The following is a 20,142-nucleotide window of genomic DNA, read 5'->3' as shown; positions in this document are numbered from 1 at the left end:
CGTGTTTTGCAGCTGAGGCCCTCACTTATTTATGCACTGAGATCAGGTCTGCTTACCATGTGAACTTGTAAAAGGTGGGATGAACAAATGAGATGCAGTTTTCCTTTAAGGCCTATATTTGGCAGAACTTTCAGGCACAAGTCACATGTGCAAGCTCTGATGAGGCTATCTGGCCAAAGAGCCTGTCAGACACTGGTGAACGCTGTCTGTTGTTCTACATCCTTGGAAAGCTGTTCAGTACATTTCCAAGGTAAGCTAGGCAGAAAGTCTGAGAAAAGAGTACTTATTTTTCAACAATGTCTGAGCCTTTCAGGGATCCTCACAGGATCCTTCTTTTCCACATGCTGTCCCGCACAGTACTTTCTTTCCCCTACCCTTGTCAGCCTGACTAGCCCTTTAGCTGAGGACTAAACTCAGTTCTCTACAAGGTCCATCAAAACTGCTCCTGAGTTGGCCAGAGGGATCAGCACTAAGTGACACACAGCATTGCCCCCATCCTGGGGGTTCTGTCTGCTGCTTCTGCAGCCAAATTGAGACTGAGCTAGAGCCGTGAGCTGCGCTCTTCCCCCGCAAGTTAATACTGGATTGCTGCACCGGTCCCCATCCATGGTTCAGTTCTGCTTCTACTGAAGGTCAGTGCCAGAATTTTCAGTGGGAGCAGGATGGGGGCCTTTGTCCTTGCCACATACTGTAGTAATCTCTAAATCTGATCTAGCAAAAAAAATTAGCCTGGCTCCCATACTGCTCAGGGCTACAGAATTACACACACACACACATATAAATTGGCATACTATGTGTCTGCATGGTGTGAAAAATTATTGGATGTTTTGCTGAATTAAGAAATTGAAATACACTGAAAGTTTCTCCCAAGTGAAATTCCTCTACTGGTATTTATTGGATGTTTTTGAACTTGAGAAGTGAGAGGGCTGTGGAATTTTTTAGAGTTGGGATATCAAAGGAAAACATTTCTCTCCTATGCTGGAGTTAAACTCTAATCACTGCTCAGCTCTCTTGGAATTTGGCAGCATACCAGTGCTCCTTCCCTTCAGTAGGTCATGTGGAAATACTAGCATGTTTTCTTAAAGAAACTCTCAGCTCTTTTCAAGTACTTACACGGATGCTACTTTCCTGTTTGAATTGGGTTCTAACTGCTTCAGAAATCAAATTGCATTTTCCATTAAATAAGCACTATTCACATCTACAGCATTTTATATGTAATTATTAAAACATTTCCAAAGCATTAACCCCCAAAAATACAACTTTTAAAATTAGTTCTTAGGTTGACATTTGTATTTAATTACAATTGAATCAAATATTTTAACTTTGAGAATGTTTAAAAATGTAATCAATATAATTATTGTGATGTTCAATATATTTAATATTTGCTTCATTTTTATATAGGTTTCTATTAATCTGAAGTTGTCCACATTTACCAAAGGCTGTAAATCTTATATATGAACAGCTGGTACATTTTGATCACTTAGCCTTACAAGTGACATATGGTTATGGATTCTCTTCCCTCTGCTCTTTGTGCCTGGATTATTGATTGGCTTTATGCTATAGCCATAGTACTGGAGATACTTTCTGATAGGTAACAGTTAATTCTGTCCAAGGCTGGATTATCTATTCTGTGCTAATGCGAATCTTTGACCAGGCTCGGTGCCTGATCTCAGCATTCTCTCCTTTATAACTTTTATTCTCCTAGAATGATAACTGCCCTTCAGTTTTTCAGCCTTATCCATTGGTTGTAGATCCGTTCATCAAATTGCGTCCCTCTTTCCCCTCTCCTGCATTATTTGTTTCCTACTAAGGTATTGCTAAATTCCAGCTGGATGTGAAATTATCCTGGAAAGATGCAGTGGTCTTATTATTTATTTAGTATTTGTATTGTGGTGGTGCTTGGACGCTCCAGTCATAGATCAGAGTCTCATTGTGCTAGCTCCTTTATGTACGTAACACACACACTGAAATCAGACTCTGCCCCAAAGAGCTCACAATCTTATTTTAAAAAGTTATCTTAAAGTAACATAATCTGCTTTGGATGAATGTAATAAACTTTACCCTGGATCAATATATGAAATGTATTTTATACATTTAATATGTATGTATTTTTCTTCAAACGCTATATAGCAAAATCTATAAAGGCGCTGCTTCTGTGTCAGGCAAGGATTCCTTTATTAAATGTTGGCAAAAACCACAAAAGCCTTTGCCAAGTTGGTCCAGGGAAGCTGGCCCAGCCGCCTTTCCATAAGAATGCCAAGGGATCCCCCAGTACGGCTCAGTATTGACTCCATGCCCTTTATGGGGTAGGCAACCTGTGGCACGCATGCCGAAAGCGGCACATGAGCTGATTTTCAGTGGCACTCACACTGCCCGGGTCCTGGCCACCGGTCCGGGGGGCTCTGCATTTTAATTTAATTTTAAATGAAGCTTCTTAAACATTTTAAAAACCTTATTTACTTTACATACAACAATAGTTTAGTTATATATTACAGACTTATAGAAACAGACCTTCTAAAAACATTAAAATGTATTACTGGCACGCAAAACCTTAAATCAGAGTGAATAAATGAAGACTCGGCACACCACTTCTGAAAGGTTGCCGACCCCTATGGCAATCCAGGAAGCACATGGTGCTGTGCATGCTGGTGCCCCGTCTGTTAAACCACGGTTAGAAGGACACTGTCAACATAGCTTGTTGGGAAACATTCCTTACCATTGTTAGAAATCACCAGAGATTACCAGAATGGAAAGAATATTAACCATGCTTTCTTCTCCCCATGTTTGCTCACTTTTGATAATAAATAATACTGGGCACTTCAGTGCTTTCATGCACAGTTCTCAAAATGCTCTATAAATCCCCATTTCACAGAGCGATAGTATGGATGAGTTAAGTGACTGGTCCAAGGCCACACAGGAAGGCTGTGGCCTCCCACTTGTATTTCACTCACATTCCCCCACAGCAGCAGGTGGTGGGTTCTCCTGCAGTATGCTATTATGCTCTGACTGAAATGACAAGGGATAATTCAAAATAATGTTAACTGATTTTGTAAATGTTTTGCTTTAAACCATTCTGTTCATGGCAATTTTGTAAGAAGTCCACTCCACCCACTCCTTAACAAATTAGAAATGTGGCCTTGACAATGTCCCTTTGAGCTGTGAAAGCCCCAGTGCTTCAGGAGCCAGCTGTGGAACCTATTTATGTTAAACAGAATCCAGAACGAAGCTACCATGCAGCAGCAACCACTTAGCTCTGATGTTTACCGCAAGCCAAGGAGCTTTGTGAGATATACTTGGATTTCCCTGGATTGAAATTAGAGCTGGAAAAGACCTATTAGTCTACCGTGTCCAGCCCCTGCCAGTGCAGGATTTGAATTAGCACATTGCCATGCTTGGCATGTATGTCCCAGGCAATGGGGATCCCACTATTGATAGGTCCATCCATGGGTATTAGTCAGGACGGGCAGGAATGGTGTCCCTAGCCTCTGTTTGTCAGAAGCTGGGAATGAGCAACAGGGAATGGATCACTTGATGATTACCTGTTCTGTTCATTCCCTCTGGGGAACCTGGCACTGGCCACTGTCAGAAGAAAGGATACTGGGCAAGATGGACCTTTGGTCTGACCCAGTAGGGCCATTCTTATGTTATTTCCCTTGTGGGACAATTCTATGATCTAACAGTCTTGTAGGACAGCTCTACATTTATCTCTGTGGTCCTGTTGCTCCCCCCCTCCCCCATTTATCCAGCATCTGGGAGGAGGTAAAAAAGCTGTTTTTCAAGCTACTTCCAGCACCACAGCAAAGTGCAGAGGAGCATTATGGCAACCCCCACTGGCCTGTCGGCATTAGTCTCTTTTTCCTCACATTGCTAACCCTGCAGTGAAGGAGAGTAAGGTGTGAGGAGTAAGACAGAGAAATACCCCTTGCCTTGGAGGGTCCCCAGCCTCTTTCCGTCTCTCTTCTTCTATCACTGTAGTCCTGCCTCTTGGGGGGCCTTGTAAGGAGTGACAAAAGGGGAGAAGAAAATTCCAGGAAAGTAGTGGAGGGAATGGTGGAGAGAATCCCATGGGAGTGAGGGAAAGAGAGGATGAAGGGGAATCCAAAAGAGGGGAGGGGAGAATCCCAGGGTGGAGAGTGGAGGGAAAATCCTGGGAGACAGGGAGAGGAACAAAGGTGGCAAAGAAGGAAATCCTAAATGTGGAAATCCAAGGGGGTCAAGCATTGTTGTGAAAATTATAGAAAAAAATTGAATGTATCTCCGAGTGTTCTCTCTCTCCTGGGTCCGTACATACACAGTGATTTTTGTGGCTGTGGAATCTACCCCTTGCCTTTGCACTGGGTTAAAAATATTTCTAGCCCTCATAAAAGATGTTGCTGCAAGTGTTCAGAGTACAAACTAATGTAGTGGTGTCTTCTTGAGTTTACGAACATTCTGTAACTGTAGTTCTAAGAGGCTTAAACTGCCCTATATATCTCAATGGATCAACTTTGAAACCTAAAGAAAATTTTGGTGTGTGCTCTGAGTCCACAGGTGCTGTGGGCAGGGAGTGAAGCAGGCATGAGCCAAGCAGCAGGAGCAGACAGAATGCAGATGCTGGCATGTGGAAGCTGTGGTATGTATATGGTCCTAGCAGGGGAGCTGGAACACAGGTATGTGTGTATGAAGTGTCGCCTGATAGTGTTACTGGAGGAAAAGATTAAGGGGCTAGAGATGCAGGTAGATACCCTGGTGGAGTTTAGGCGGGGGTTTGAGCAGCTGATGGAGGACAGGCAAGGAGGGGCTGAAGGAGAGTGTCTTGCAGCGCAGGTAGAGGCAGAGGACGGTGAGAGGGGAATGGAAGGGGGAGAACATGGGAGGTGGAAGCATGTGACTGTGAGAAGCAGGCCAAGGAAAAGAAGGGCCAGCGAGGGGGGAATAGAACTCAGGAATAGGTTCGAGTGTTTGGATAGCGAGGTGGAGGGGCAGCAGGTGGCGGCTGAAGGTGGGAGAGTGAGGAAGAAGAGAAGAGCAGCTAGTCCGAGAGAGAGAGGGGAGGAGTTGATGGAGACAGCACCAATTCTGGGCCCCGGGAGGAATCAGGAAGGCGTAAGGGGGAGCATAACGGAAGATAGGAACAGGCACAGGTCAGGACTAGAGGGACTAGAGACTAGATTACTAGATTGCACTGTTGCCAGGCGACGGCAGGTGTATGTAATTGGAGACTCTTTACTGAGGAGATTGGACAGGCCTGTGACCAGGGCAGACCCGGAGAACAGAAGGGTGTGCTGTCTACCGGGCGCAAAGATACGCGATGTGGACCTGCGGTTGAAAAGGATCCTAAAAGGAGCAGGTAAGAACCCCTTGATAATCCTTCATGTAGGAACGAATGACACGGCTAGGTTCTCGTTAGAGAGAATCAAGGGAGATTATGCTAGGCTGGGGAAGACGCTCAAGGAGATAGAGGCTCAGATTATCTTTAGTGGGATTCTGCCCGTTCCGAGGGAAGGGCAGCAAAGGGCTGATAGGATTGTGAGAATAAATAGTTGGCTAAGAGAGTGGTGCTATAAGGAGGGCTTTGGGATGTATGGCCACTGGGAGGCTTTCGGGGACAGGCACCTGTTCTCGCGGGATGGGCTTCACCTGAGTAGGGAAGGAAATAGACTTCTGGGAGGGAGGCTGGCTCATCTTATCAAAAGAGCTTTAAACTAGGAAGTTTGGGGAGAAGGTTGGGAGATGCACAGTTAATCTCCACGCCAGATTCCAGTATGGAAAAGGTGAGTAAAATGAGAGGAGACATAGCCGGGGAGATGAGATTGGACATAGGAAGGACAGGGGGGACGGACGCAAGGAGGCCCGCAACTTATAGTGCTACGAATGGGAGACAGGCTAAACGACATACATTAGGGTGTTTATACACCAATGCCAGAAGCCTAGGTAATAAAATGGAGGAATTGGAGCTCTTGGTCCAAGAGCTGAAACCAGATATCGTAGGAATAACAGAAACGTGGTGGAATGGCAGTCACGACTGGAACACAGGTATGGAGGGGTATGCGCTGTTTAGGAAAGACAGGAACAAAGGTAAAGGTGGGGGGGTGGCATTGTATGTCAATAGTGAAATAAGCTGTAAAGAAATAATAGTTGATGGATTAGATAACACAGAGTCCGTCTGGGCAATACTCACACTGGGTAATAGGACTACTAGAGCCTCTCCGGGGATAGTGCTCGGAGTGTGCTATAGACCGCCGGGATCGACCCAGGATATGGATAAGGAACTATTTAATGTGTTTAGAGAAGTAATTACTAATAGAAACTGTGTAATTATGGGGGACTTTAACTTCCCAGATATAGATTGGGGCACAAACGCTAGTAGTAATAATAGGGCTCAGATGTTCCTAGATGTGCTTGCTGATCAATTCCTTCATCAAGTGGTAGCTGAACCGACGAGGGGGGAGGCCATTTTAGATTTGATTCTGGTAAGTAGTGAGGACCTCGTTGAGGAAGTGGTAGTGGGGGACAATTTGGGCTCCAGTGATCATGAGCTAATTCGGTTCAAAATACATGGGAGGAGTAACAGAATTAAGTCAAAGACTAGGGTTTATAATTTTAAAAAGGCCAATTTTAACAAATTAAGGGGACTGGTAAGGGAAGTGGATTGGGCAAACGTATTAATGGATCTAAAGGCAGAAGAAGCCTGGGATTACTTCAAGTTAAAGATGCATGAGCTGTCGGAGGCCTGCATTCCAAAAAAGGGAAAAAGATTACAAAGCAGGAGATTTAGACCGAGCTGGATGAGCGACCGACTCAAAGGGGCGATTAGGAAAAAACAGAAAGCGTACAAAGAGTGGAAGAGGGGAGGGATTAGTAAAGAAACTTACCTTAGCGAAGTCAGAGAATGTAGAGATAGAGTGAGAAAGGCCAAAGGCCGTGTAGAGTTGGACCTAGCGAGGGGAATTAAAAGCAATAGTAAGAGGTTTTACAGCCATATAAATAGGAAGAAAGCAAAGAAAGAAGAAGTGGGACCGCTGAAGACTATTGCCGGAGAGGAGATTAAAGACAATCTAGGCATGGCGCAATATCTCAATGAATATTTTGCATCGGTGTTTAATGAGGCCAATGAAGGTATTAGGGATACTAGCACCACTACAGAGGGGCATTCAGGATGGGGGATTACCGTATCCGAGGTAGAAACAAAACTTGAATGCCTTAATGGGGCTAAGTCGGGAGGACCGGACGATCTTCATCCGAGAATATTGAAGGAATTGGCGCGGGAAATAGCAGGCCCATTAGCGATAATATTTAATGAATCTGTAAACTCGGGGGTGGTCCCGTTAGACTGGAGAATAGCTAATGTGGTTCCTATTTTCAAGAAAGGGAAAAAAAGTGATCCGGGTAACTACAGGCCTGTTAGTTTAACATCTGTACTGTGCAAGGTGTTAGAGAAAATTCTGAAAGAGAAACTAGTTGAGGACCTGGAGGTTAGTGGCAATTGCGATAAATTACAACATGGTTTTACGAAGGGCAGATCGTGCCAAACGAATCTGATCTCCTTCTTTGAGAAAGTAACGGATTTATTAGATAAGGGAAATGCGGTGGACCTAATATACCTGGATTTCAGTAAAGCGTTTGATACTGTACCCCATGAGGAATTATTGGTTAAACTGAAAAACATGGGGATCGATATGAAAATCCAGAGGTGGATAAGGAATTGGTTAATGGGGAGAATGCAGCGGGTCGTATTAAAGGGTGAACTGTCGGGTTGGAGGGAGGTTACTAGTGGAGTGCCTCAAGGTTCGGTTTTGGGACCCATTTTATTTAATCTATTTATAACTGACCTCGGAACCGATTGCAGGAGTGGGCTGATAAAGTTTGCGGATGATACGAAGGTGGGAGGCGTTGTAAATTCGGAGGAGGATAGGGATATCCTGCAGGGAGACTTGAACGAGCTTGTGAATTGGAGTATCAGGAATAGGATGAAATTTAATAGTAAAAAGTGTAAGGTGATGCATTTGGGGATGACTAATAAAAATTTTAGTTACAAGATGGGGACGCATTGGTTAGAAGTAACGGAAGAGGAGAAGGACCTAGGGGTCCTAGTAGACCGCAGGATGACTATGAGTCGACAATGCGACGTGGCGGTGAAAAAAGCCAATGCTGTCTTGGGATGCATTAGGCGAGGTATATCTAGTAGGGATAAGGAGGTCCTGCTTCCGTTGTACAAGGCGCTGGTGAGACCTCATTTGGAGTACTGTGTGCAGTTCTGGTCTCCCATGTTTAAAAAAGATGAACTCAAACTGGAACGGGTGCAGAGAAGGGCCACTAGGATGATCAGAGGAATGGAAAACCTGTCGTATGAAAAGAGACTAGAGGAGCTTGGGTTGTTTAGTCTGACAAAGCGAAGGCTGAGGGGGGATATGATTGCTATCTTTAAATATATTAGAGGGATTAATACGAGGGAGGGAGAAGAATTATTCCAGCTTAGTACTAATGTGGATACGAGAACGAATGGATATAAACTGGCCGTGGGGAGGTTCAGGCTTGAAATTAGACGAAGGTTTCTGACCGTCAGAGGGGTGAAATATTGGAACGGCCTTCCGAGGGAAACGGTGGGGGCGACGGACCTGTCTGGTTTTAAGATTAAGTTAGATAAATTTATGGAGGGAATGGTTTAATGGTAAAACATAGTAGTCAAGGAAAACCAAGAAATGGTAGGTAAATTGTATAATGGCTGACAGGGGTCAGGCTGGAGACTCTTGCCTATATGCTCGGGGTCTTACTGATCGCCATATTTGGGGTCGGGAAGGAATTTTCCTCCAGGGCAGATTGGCTGAGCCTCTGGAGGTTTTTCGCCTTCCTCCGCAGCATGGGGCAGGGATCTCTAGCAGGAGGGTTTCTGCCGATTGAAGTCACCTAAAACAGGATTGGGGACTTCAACAGCAGAGTCCAGGGAAGGGGTAGGGACGGTTTTATGGCCTGCAGCATGCAGGGGGTCAGACCAGATGATCATAATGGTCCCTTCTGACCTTAAAGTCTATGAGTCTATGAGTCTATGAGAACCTTGTTAAATATCACTGCTGATCAGCAGTAAAATATCCAACAAATCTGTTTATCCCACACAACTTAATTGCCTCTGATCCCTCCCGGGGTGCCAAAAGTCTCCTCCCAAATGGTTGCAATAGCCAACTGAGATTTATTTGCACTGTTATGTGTTACCAAACAAAAGATTATGGCAAAATGAAAATTGAAAGTGTGGAGGGGACACAAAATAAGTTGAATTTAGTAGCAAAATAACACATTAGGCCACTATACTGACTTAATATATTTGTATTCATTTTTGGATTTAATACATGTATACTTAAATTGAAGTTTTAAATCTTTATTGAAGATCAAGGGTGAGATTTTTCAAAACTGCCCAAGGAAGTTAAGTACTTGGGCCCAGATCTTTCAGAGGATCTGGACCTCAGTTCCCTCTGATTTTCAGTTTTTCACTTTTTGTGGGACAATCCCACCCTAAATCTTTAATCTTTTTAACTTAAATGGTGTTATTGTAAAACTACCAGTTTGCTGTGCCAGACTATTGCAGAATTGAAGTTTAGCTTGTCGCAGAGTAGGGGAGGCTGGAAAAAAGAAAAAACATTGTAAGATATTTTCCCATTTTTTATCTACATTTTATTCTGATTTGTTTTCTGACTGCCATACCACAGAGTAGATGGCGCCTTGGTTATACTGCCATCTACTACCATAAATAGTTCCTCTTTTTCCTTCTTGTTTACCCTTCGTAAATATTTGCAAACTGATCTCATAATCCTCCCCCTTCACTTCTTAGATAAGACAACAACTAAGGTCAATGCACAACAATCTGCTCGGAAAACTGGCCAGAATGACATGTGGCGTCAACACCCAAACGTTATGCGCTTCAGCCTTGGTACTCTGTTATTCAGCGGTGGAGTACTGCGCACAAGTATGGGCTCACTCATCTCATACAAAGATGATCAACATACAGCTTAATTCCACCATGCGTATCCTTTCAGGCTCACTTAAATCTCCTCTACCTTGGTTACCAGTTCTCTGCAATATTGGTCTGCCCAGTGTTCTCAGAAAGTGTCGCAAAGCTCATGACGAAATTGGGTGATATGCCATATCTTCTGTTAAAGACTTGTTTAATCCATCACATGGTCGTCTGCCCTCACATCGCCTGCTGTGGATAAATTTACTGAGTGAGGGATATTTGGTAGAGGACACAAAATGGGTTTCATGGTTTGCAAAGTAAGTGACAAATTATTACCTTGTCTCGGATCCCACTCAACGTCAAGCCGGGTTTGATTTACGCAAAGGCAATGAAGCCTTCTGAACCAGTTTCATACCGGACATGGAATTTGTGCTGCAGCAGAATTTCAGTGGCATTTTAGAGATAGTCTACTATGTCTGCGTGTGCAGCCACAAACCATGACATATTGCTGAGGACTGCAAAATGACAGCTTCCTGGAGGCCTTCGTGCCTTGAACATCGTTGATAAGAACACTGTGGCTTGGCTTGACCAAATTGCATAAGCCAAATAAGAACAACACCTCTTAGTAAAATACGATATGACAATTATTTTAGGCCCCGATCCTGCAATGAACACTGGGTGAGTCCCATTCTCTTCGCACAGCTCTCATTTTAGGATTGGGGTCTTAATTCTCTATAAATGAGTCCTTCCAGCTTCTTAATTCCTGTTACTCTTCTCCATACTCCCATTTATTCAGTAAGAAAGTATCTAGAACTGACCACACAATATTTCAGCTGTGGTCACCCCAGAGCTGTATAAAAAGCTTCCTTCCTTCATGTGACCCCCGCTCATACAGTCTGTGACCCATTATTGCTTTGGGGTTTTATTTTAAATATTAACATCACATCACTTTATAAAATAGTGTGTGATTTGCAGTCTGCTCTCCTATACACAGGAAAGCTGGCTTGCTGTGGTGTAAGACAAAGTGGGACTCAGTGAGTGAGCTGAGTTCTTTGCCCAGCTCTGCCAGGTGATTCCTGTGTGACCTTGGCTAAGCCACAAAGTCACTTGCCCATCCCATGTCTTGGTTGCCCCATTTGTAGAAGTGGGATCATCCCACCAGGTATACTCGTGGAGACATTGAGGCCCTTATGTCTGTGAAGTGTTTGGGGGTATTTGGTGGGCAGCAGCACTAATGAAGGACAAGGGATTGTCTTCACCCCAGGATCATCTTCTGCCTCCCTGGTTTCTCTCCTTCTCAGCCCACCTGTGGCACGAATCGTTCTTCCCCGAAGATATCGACGTGGACTGCTCCAAACCACAGTTATTTTGCTTCTTTCTACGCGCTGCCCTTAAGTGCCACCCCCAGGCTGGGTGCCTGTACCCAGCCCTTTCTCTGGGGCGGGGGATGTTCCCCGCCGCGCAGGTAACTGCTCCCGCTCGGGGCAGGCGCCTCCTGGCCCCGGCGCGCCTCAGGGCGGGCTCTCTCCGCCCTTTCCGCTCAGCGGCAGGGGGAGGAGCAGGCGGCGGTAGCAGCAGCAGCGGCCGCTTCTCCGGCCGGAGCTGCCCCTGCGTAGGACAACAAGGGGAGCCCCGCAGGGCAGCTCGCGCCCGGCCGGCCTAGGGAGCGCCCGGCGGCTCCATCCGGCGAGGGCCTGGGGCGCCCCCACCCGCTACCAGCGCCGGGCACACCCCCTCCCCCTCGGCACTCGCGGGGAGGCGGCTCCGCTCTCCACAGCAGCGGCGCCCCGGGAGCTGAGCGCCGTCCCCGGGGATCGCGGGGCCAGAGGCGGGGTTCGGGGCGTCCCCTGGCCGGGCGCCGCACCATGCTGCCCCCGCTCTCCCCGCGCCCGTCCGCCTAAGGGCAGGGAGCCCGCGCCAGCTCCCCGTGCTGCCATGCCGCCGGCGCTCCGCTAGGCGAGCCCGGCTCCCGCAGCGGCTCGGGACCTGACGGGCGGGGATCGTTGCGCCTCAGCCCGGGCGGCGGCACCATGAGGAACGGCGAGGAGCTGGAAGGCTTCGATGGCGAAGCGTCCAGCACCTCCATGATCTCCGGGGCCAGCAGCCCCTACCAGCCCACCACCGAGCCCGTCGGCCAGCGCCACGGGCTGGGCGGCCTCCGCTGCGACCTGGACTATCTGCGGGGCGCTCTCGGCAAGATCAAGCTCACCGAAGTGGTAGGTACAGCGCCCCGGGCAGGCCCAGCCGTCAGGAGGGCATTGGTATCCGGCTCCCTACCCAGCGGGGGCATTGTTCCTCCCCGCCCTGCCTAGGCGCCTTTATTCGCTGTGCGGGGAGGAGGGTGCCTGTGTCGGGGGTACAACCAGAGGAGGCCGTTTCTTGTCCCCTTCCCGGCCCCGCGCTTCCTCCAGTCTAGGAGGCTCACAGGTGGAGGGGGAGGACGAGCTCTGCTGCACTTCATTCCTCAGGTGAGAGTTTAACCCCCCTGCCCTTCATCCCGCCCTACTTCCACGCAAGGGTTCTGCTGGCATGGTCCTGCTCATAGTACTAGCGCTGCCACCTCCTTTAGGTCACGTTGGTCTGGGAAGTTAAAAGAAACCTGTAATAAGTTGTGTTATTGTTGGGTGTTCTAAATCCCATCGGGGTCGGTAATAAATTCTACCTCCCCTCCACCTCCTTTCTTGGTGTGGATTAGTTTCACTCTTGCTAATGGTTACTTGATGGTCCTATTTTTGAGACAGACCTGGGATTTTTGATCTTTTTGATATATGAGGCAGCAGGTGAGGGGCAAGTTTGTGAGTCCCTTTTCTGCCTCCCCTAGATTCATCATCTGGTAACAATTCACCCATTGTTTCTGGGTAGCTGAATCAAAGGTGTGCCTGAGAGGGTGTTTTTGATGTTTTTTAGGTGTATTCACCAACTCCAGACTAGCTTGGATTCGCCTATGTGTACATGTGCTGCTCAGTTGTTAGTGTACTTTTGGTTGTAAAGATGTATAAACTCACAACATACCACTTTGCATGTTAGAGCTCTATAGTGTAGATGTGGGACCCCAAGAACAGTGGTTTGGGTCAAGTGGAAGTGATCACATTAATGCTGTCATCTTTTGTATATTTGAAAGTCTTACTAAAAATGTGTTTAGGCCACAAACTCCATTTTTAAAACCGTCTGTTTTCCTAAATGCCATTCAGATCCCATTTTTTCACTTTCCTAAATTGCTTGAGGGTGGATTTAGCACAAACTGTATGTGTACAGATTTGTCACCAGCCAATACATAGCATTTTATATTATTGCAAATGTTTGTCCAATGTATGAAGGTTAACCAGGACCAGTTAACCTGAATGTTTTTAATTTAAGAAGAATATTACTTTTTATTTAAATATGACTGAAGAGAAGTAGGATTTGTACACCTGGATATCTGTACTATCCTGGTATCTTATTTCTTGATTATTGAAGGAGTAACTAGTTGTGCAGCTGACTGTGTAAGGCCCAAATTTTGCTCTGTTATATGGGTTGTACTCCTATTTGACTTAAGGCAGCACTACAACTTGAACTCTAGTCAGCTCACGAAATGAATTTCAAAAGCTTTAAATCCGACACCTGCACTTTAATCCCACTGCTAAACTGTGTTTTATTTGATTTGGAGGATCAGATGGGGACTAATCAAGGATCAGTCACCCATTGTGCTACACATTGTATAGACATGCAGTAAAAGGACAGGTTCTGCTCAGACTTGACAATCTAGGGCCCCAATCCTACACAGACTCTGTGTGTAAAGTTAGCACATGCATGAGTAGTTCCCTTGGCTTTAGTGGGACTACTTGCAGCATAGTAAAGCATGTGCTTACATCTTTGCAGAATTGGGACCTTAGTTCTGGCAAGATTCAACGGGTAGAGGAAACAAACGGGGAGAAGAAAGGCGGGGAGGATAAAATAACTGTAAATCAAATAAATTTTACCAGTAAGAAGTCCTCATTCTTGTAGGTTAGTTTTTAACTGTTTTTCTGTCCTTGTTTGTTTGTGGAAGACACACACACAAGCAGAGGACACTAAAGAAAGGTTGCATCTTGCAAACATAAAGGTGAATAACTTCATTCACAGGAGTAGTTCCAATGGGCACTGCTTGCCTGAATACATGTTACTCACTTCTGTGCTTGCAAGTTCAGGCCCAAACTGGCTGAAGTGGTGTCAAATGCACAAAGAAAACAAATTGAAGAAATAGAGAAATAATTTTCTAATTTCCCTTAGATAATGAACTTCGTGTATTAACAATTGTGTGTTAAACATTTTTGAACAGAAGTGTGATTAAGATGATAGTGTCTCTTTTGTGATTTTCGAGGTGATTTCCAATTTTTGTGTGTGCGCGCACGCGTGCCTGGGATGCTAGTGTTTGTCTTTTCCATCTGCTTGACTTCATTAGTGGGATTTATTTTGCCAGTTCTTTTCTGATAATTGCAAATTTAAATTTAGAGATTTTTTTTCTATCTTCCTGGAGATGCCGCTCAATGAATTAGAAATTGCTTTTACAATTTCTTGTCACTGTCTGAGCAGTGCATCAGGAAAGAGATATGTTTGAAGTAATTTGTCCTTCTTCCTTTCTCTCTTATCTCTGAGAGAAGAAGCACTTTAGTTACTGTTTGTGTAATTTGGAGTCCATACTGGCACATTATTGGCAGGAGGTTCAGAAATTAAAGTTTTTATATTTCATATGCATACTAAATACAGCAGAAAGCTTATATTTTCAGGCTTAATTTAAAATATTCAGGGTATTTTTGCTTCAATATCAGGCAGATGTTAATTTTTCAAATCAGAGGTTTGAATTAAATGATTGTAAAATATGTTGATTCTAGAATACTTCTACAAATAGGTTACAAGATCAAATATCTGAATAAAGAAGAACACTTACTTTATTGTCAGTCTCCCTTTTCACTTCTCACCTCCCCCTCAAATACATCATGTTCTGTAGGAGGTGGCCATGAGCATCTGAAGTCCCATACCCTGTAAACACTGAAAGGTATGCTTAGCTTTACCAGAGTAGCCCCATTGGAATTAATGGGACTAGTGATGTCTGTGTGTAGGGGGGGGGTTGGGCCTAAGAAACTGTCATCTGTTTGCAACATCCACCTGTTTTGAAGTGTTAGCTACAGAAGGGACGGGGGTGTTTTCTGGGGGTAGAAGTGCTGAGGGGGGGTGTTTTCTAACATGCTGAAATAATCTTGTTGTTTCTCTGGTCTACTATTTGCTCTTCCTGCAGTTACTGCAGTAGACTTTTTTATTTTTATTTTTTGGTAAGTCATATTAATTATTTTAAATTTAAATGAAGATTTGAAGACTATAAATAGGTTTCTAAATTCTATTTTTGTTTGAAAGAGCAAGCCCCAGAGGCATAATCAGCATGTTTCATAAAAGAACTTTAAAAAAAAATCCTACTAGGAAAGAAATAGGAAGAACACATTGTACTTAAGTTACAAAGGTAAGAGGTTTCTTATCTGCTGAGCAAATATTTTGCTGCATTTAGACCATTGTTGAGGAAAAGGTGTGTGTGAACTAACCTTAGTGGAACCAAAAAAATGCTTTGTGTGTTTTTGATAAACATAGTCTATTTGTCACGTAAGGTGGGCCAGAATTTACCAAGACATATAGAGATTTACCATGGCTTGGCATATTTGGCTTCTGGATATTTGCAAATAAAAGAATTTATTTAATTAATATTAATAACTCAGAGTCCCAGAGCAAACATGAATTTTAACTCTTTGTCATTACTGCTGAAATGATTGCTCATCCAAATGTGAATTTTTGTTTGTCAAAAGAAAAGCGGGACAGGAAAGGAAATGTGACTGAAGAAAATAGTACAAATAGTTCTAAAACTTTGTTTCTTCCTCAAAAGAAGAAGTCTATATCGATTCAAAATATTGTTACATAATTGAATGTCATTGATGAAACAGGAGCATGACACTTTAGACATGAAGAATATTTTAAATTTTTGTTAATAAACCAGGGAATATTTTTAAGGTCAAATGTGTCTTATAACATCTTAAAATCTTCAATGTAATACATCAATGGATAAACCACAAACTGTCCTTTGAAAGTGTGTGCTGTATTAGTGGTGGATTTGGTGATGTGATCCATGTTTATAACTCTTTTTCCTTACCTTGACCGTCCCTTCTCCTCCTGTTTTTCCCCCCCCCCCCCCCAAAGTTTAGAATGATTGCAGTTTTGCTAGTTTCTAAATTGAGTGTATAACCACAGGAAATCTTATTTTGATACCACTGGCATTTTTTATTCATGTTTAACTCTGATTAATCTGTTTAATCGTTAATTAATATAACTGTAAAACTAGAGGAAAAGTAAAAAAGGAGCCAGATTGAAGATTAAAAAGTTTAAACTCAAGTTGATTCTTTAAAAGTTTTTTTTATATATAGAGAGAAATAAGTGTTTAAAAATTAGGTCTTTCAGTCATATTTACCTAATAATTCATTTCAATCATATTTAAGTTCTCACAATTCCATACAAACAGGAGTTAATCCCTATCTTCCCTCTCCAAAAAAGTCTCTCACAGATGGCTATATTATCCAAATTAAAATTGCATCTTTAATGTTCTTTTTGTTTTTACACTAGTGTGATAACAAAGAGAACACCATTTCCCCCCCCCGAACATCACAACGTAAGAGAGTTGGAGGTGTTGGTCTGTGTAAGAAAGGAAATTTCAAGCAGAGAGAGCTGTAAGGAAGAAAAGGTGAAGAAAGAGTGATAAATATGAAGGGAATGATTAATTATGTGACCGTATAGAGAGGGAATGAAGAGGAAGGCAGGTGCTGAGTTCTAGAGAGTCTCAAAGTTGGGGGAGGACAAAGAGTTTAAACTTGAAGTGAAAGGCAAAGAGAAGCCAGTCTAATTCTATGTGATTATAACACCTTTTCCCTTCTGTGAAATTAAAATTCAGAAGAAAAAATCTCCCTGGTGACTTTTCAGTGGAATACTTCCTTATCAGACTTGAAACTTCATGCAGTCATCCTTGGGGATTTTTGCAGAAGTGTTTCTTAGTGGTTATTTTCAGTGCTTTCTCTGGTCTGCTTGTACATTTCTCAAGCAGTTGGGGATCTCCACTTTCCCTTGAGACTATTTCACCATTGAACAGATCTCCCAATGAAGACATTTTTCTTTATGTGCAACCTAAATTTCTCTTTCCATCACCCAAAAACTGTAGTTGGTATGTTTGCACTATGGGGACTACATCAGTTTAGCTACACGGGGGTAGTTCTGTCAGCATAACTCCGTAGTGTAAATGCTGCCTACACCAACAGAAGAGTTTTTTCCATTGGTGTAGGAACACCATCTCCCTGAATGATGGAAGCTACGTCAACTGAAGCATTCTTCTGTCAACATCAAAGCTATGTCAGTGGGTGTAGTTTTACTGCAGTGCTGGAAGTGAATGCGGCCACCAGAGCAGGATTATGGTGTTTGTTTCTTATGACTTGATGCCTGTTTTTTATCTAAGTATTGAGAACCTGAATCCTCCTACACCATGATATAATCTTGTGGCATCCCCTGAACCTCTTTACCATTTACTAGAGCTAATTGCTATCCGAGAAATCAGTAATTACACTCTGGAGAAAAATTACTTTAATTTCTAAATGAAAGACAGGCGAGTCAGTAATTCAGACCTTGATGCAGTGAGAGCTCCTGTCTCTTCAGGTGGATTTAAATTTTTTACAACATTCCATCTTTGCTCCTTTATTTTATCTACTTTATTTTAACCATTGTGCTGGCTATTCAACATAGGAGAGATTTGTTCCATGGGTTACCATCATTACCCATGCAGTCCAAGGTTATTTAGAAAGGAAAGTAATAAGAGGGGACATGATAAAGGTAAATGAAATAATGATATAGAGAAGGTAAACTAGTATTTTCTGTTCTCCCTGGCTCATAACACAAGAACAAGGGAACATTCAATTAAACTAGACAGTGGAAAATTCAAAACTCATAAAAGGAAATACTTTTTCACACCAACAGGTAATTAGATTATGGAACTCATTGCCACAGAAAATCATTGAGGACAAGAAACTAGCAATATTCAAAAAGAGATTGGACACTATATGGAGATCAAGAGTGTCTACAGTTGTCATATTGAATGATAAAAATGTCAGAATGGATATTAAACTTCATGCATCAGGGTTTAAATCAGTCTTTAATTATTAAAGATCATTATGTGGTCTAATGTGGGGGAAGATCATTCCACATTTGTCTACTATGGGGTTCTTTACACCTTCCTCTGGAACATCTGATTCTCCTATCACAGATGCGATACTGGATTAGTTGGACCTTGGATTTGACAATTCTTGTATTCCTACTTTGTTTTTGCTTCTAATTTTAAGTACTGTTATTAGATATTACTTTCAGTTTTCATAAGTATAGCTTTTTGCTCTATTTAGAGTGTAAGCTCTTTGGGCAGGGACAGTGTCACCTTACCTGTAAGGTGCCTAGTCCAGTTTTTGGCACTATAAAAATAGTAATGGGTCCCTAGAGCTGATATTTTATTGTTTAGTATAGGATATGCTCATCACCTATCCTAAATATTGATTGCATTTGTGACATCAGTTTTATAAATGGTCTCTTTGAGGTGAGATATCTGTAGTCTTTTTCTAACAGATAAAATATCTCTGTTGTAAACACCTTCAGTAATCCTACTGGGATAAATCACATCTCTTTCACTTCTTTGACATTCTTTTGACAATTTCCCTTTGGGGAAAAAATCTCTTTAAGGTTTTGAGCCCACTTTAACATACAGTAAGATTATGTTCATAGCATAGAACTTAGTCAAGGAGAAGGAAAGACAAAATAACATTCTTTACAATTTTTTATTTTTATTTTTTTAAAAGCCCCTGATCACAGCTAGAAAAGAGAAGCTTTTGGAGAGGGGTGATCTCTGCATGCAGAAGAGTGAATTAGTCTCTCTTCTGCTTTGACAGACATTCTTGCCACCTAGCAACAATACAGAATAAATAATGCCAGCCTTTGGCTGTAAAATATTCTGTCTGTTTTTGGAATATGGTGATAGATACGCTCCAACCTACTGTATATTAAATGTCTGTCTAAGTTAACTGATAGTTTTAAATCCTACGTCTCTGAAAAAATTCTTTTTTTTTGGCTGAGGTTGCTATTATATTCTGTTTTTGTCCTATATGTAGATTTACTACTGGGATTAATGGATATTAGCATAGTGAAGAGTGTGGTTAAAGTGTGACTGTATTCTGAAAAGTTACTCTCTTGGTTCCCTTTGTAAGTCTTCTGGTGGAAAAATTCCTTTTTTGTTGATGAGCCTTCTTAGTGTCTTAGTTATATTTTTGAGATCTATCTCTATAAGGAAAAAGACTAGAGATTTATAGTAGGTTTCTTTTTTCTTTTCTTTTCTTTTTTTCATAACAGTAAGTTGGCACAAGTCTACTCTTAGTGTCATAGTTGTGTCCAATTCACTTCAAGTTTTCTTTTAAAAAAAATCTAGCTTAGTCTTGGATCTTAACTAATAATTTTGGGTCAATAAAACTGTGTGGGGCTTTTATTCGTGGAGATAAAATGAGGCATACAATGGAAACTTAGCTATAAACTGAACTATGGAGTCGCTGTCACGCCATAGTAGCAGCCGTTGCTATTCAATTATAACTGGACAGAGAATGGTACTTTCTCTTTTGATATTCTGATAATAAAATGACTCACTTTTGAATTATTTTCATATGGCAAGTGCAGGCAGTTGCTTCTAATGCCGCAGTCTCCACCAATGGGTGGAGGTTAGGTTATTTCTGGTACTAATGCAGTGCATAAGGTTTAATGTTTTCTCTTGTTCCTCAGTGAAGGAGGTGGGTTAGTAATAATGAAGCATCTAGATCAGGGGTCGGCAACATTTGGCACGCGGCTCGCCAGGGTAAGCACCCTAGCGGACCGGGCCAGTTTATTTACCTGCTGATGCGGCAGGTTTGGCCGATCGCGGCCCCCACTCGCCACGGTTCGCCGTCCTGGGCCAATGAGGCGGGGGGAAGCGGCGCGGGCCGAGTGATGTGCTGGCCGCGGCTTCCCACTGCCCCCATTGGCCCAGGACAGCGAACCGCGGCAAGTGGGGGCCACGATCGGCCGAACCTGCCGCGTCAGCAGGTAAATAAACTGGCCCGGTCCGCTAGGGTGCTTACCCTGGCGAGCCGCATGCCGAATGTTGCCGACCCCTG

General features: G+C 43.3%; 1 protein-coding gene and 1 long non-coding RNA gene across 4 annotated transcripts in view; one reads left to right on the top strand and one right to left on the bottom strand.

The window, feature by feature from the left end:
* Window positions 1–9,090: 9,090 nt before the first annotated feature.
* LOC117886521 lies at window positions 9,091–11,423 on the bottom strand. The gene is made up of 3 exons (XR_004647993.1): window positions 10,262–11,423; window positions 10,029–10,174; window positions 9,091–9,593 (listed from the first exon to the last, which is right to left on the bottom strand). It is a non-coding gene; the product is annotated as an uncharacterized LOC117886521 (long non-coding RNA).
* A 48-nt stretch (window positions 11,424–11,471) lies between these two features.
* The window catches only part of CMTM4 (CKLF like MARVEL transmembrane domain containing 4), a 58,101-nt gene continuing 49,430 nt past the window's right edge, over window positions 11,472–20,142 (top strand). For all 3 annotated transcript variants that reach the window (XR_004647992.1, XR_004647991.1, XM_034788397.1), the window contains exon 1: window positions 11,472–12,141. Coding sequence is in view for 1 of the 3 variants with exons in the window: in XM_034788397.1 (XP_034644288.1) it covers window positions 11,956–12,141 (186 nt within the window). In the remaining 2 variants the exon portion in view is untranslated. The remainder of the gene's footprint in view (window positions 12,142–20,142) is intronic.

Source organism: Trachemys scripta, chromosome 13 (genome assembly GCF_013100865.1).
Source record: "Trachemys scripta elegans isolate TJP31775 chromosome 13, CAS_Tse_1.0, whole genome shotgun sequence".
NCBI classification, from domain to species: Eukaryota; Metazoa; Chordata; order Testudines; family Emydidae; genus Trachemys; species Trachemys scripta.
The sequence above is the reverse complement of the archived record's forward strand: the minus strand, read 5'-3'. Positions and strand labels throughout refer to the sequence as shown.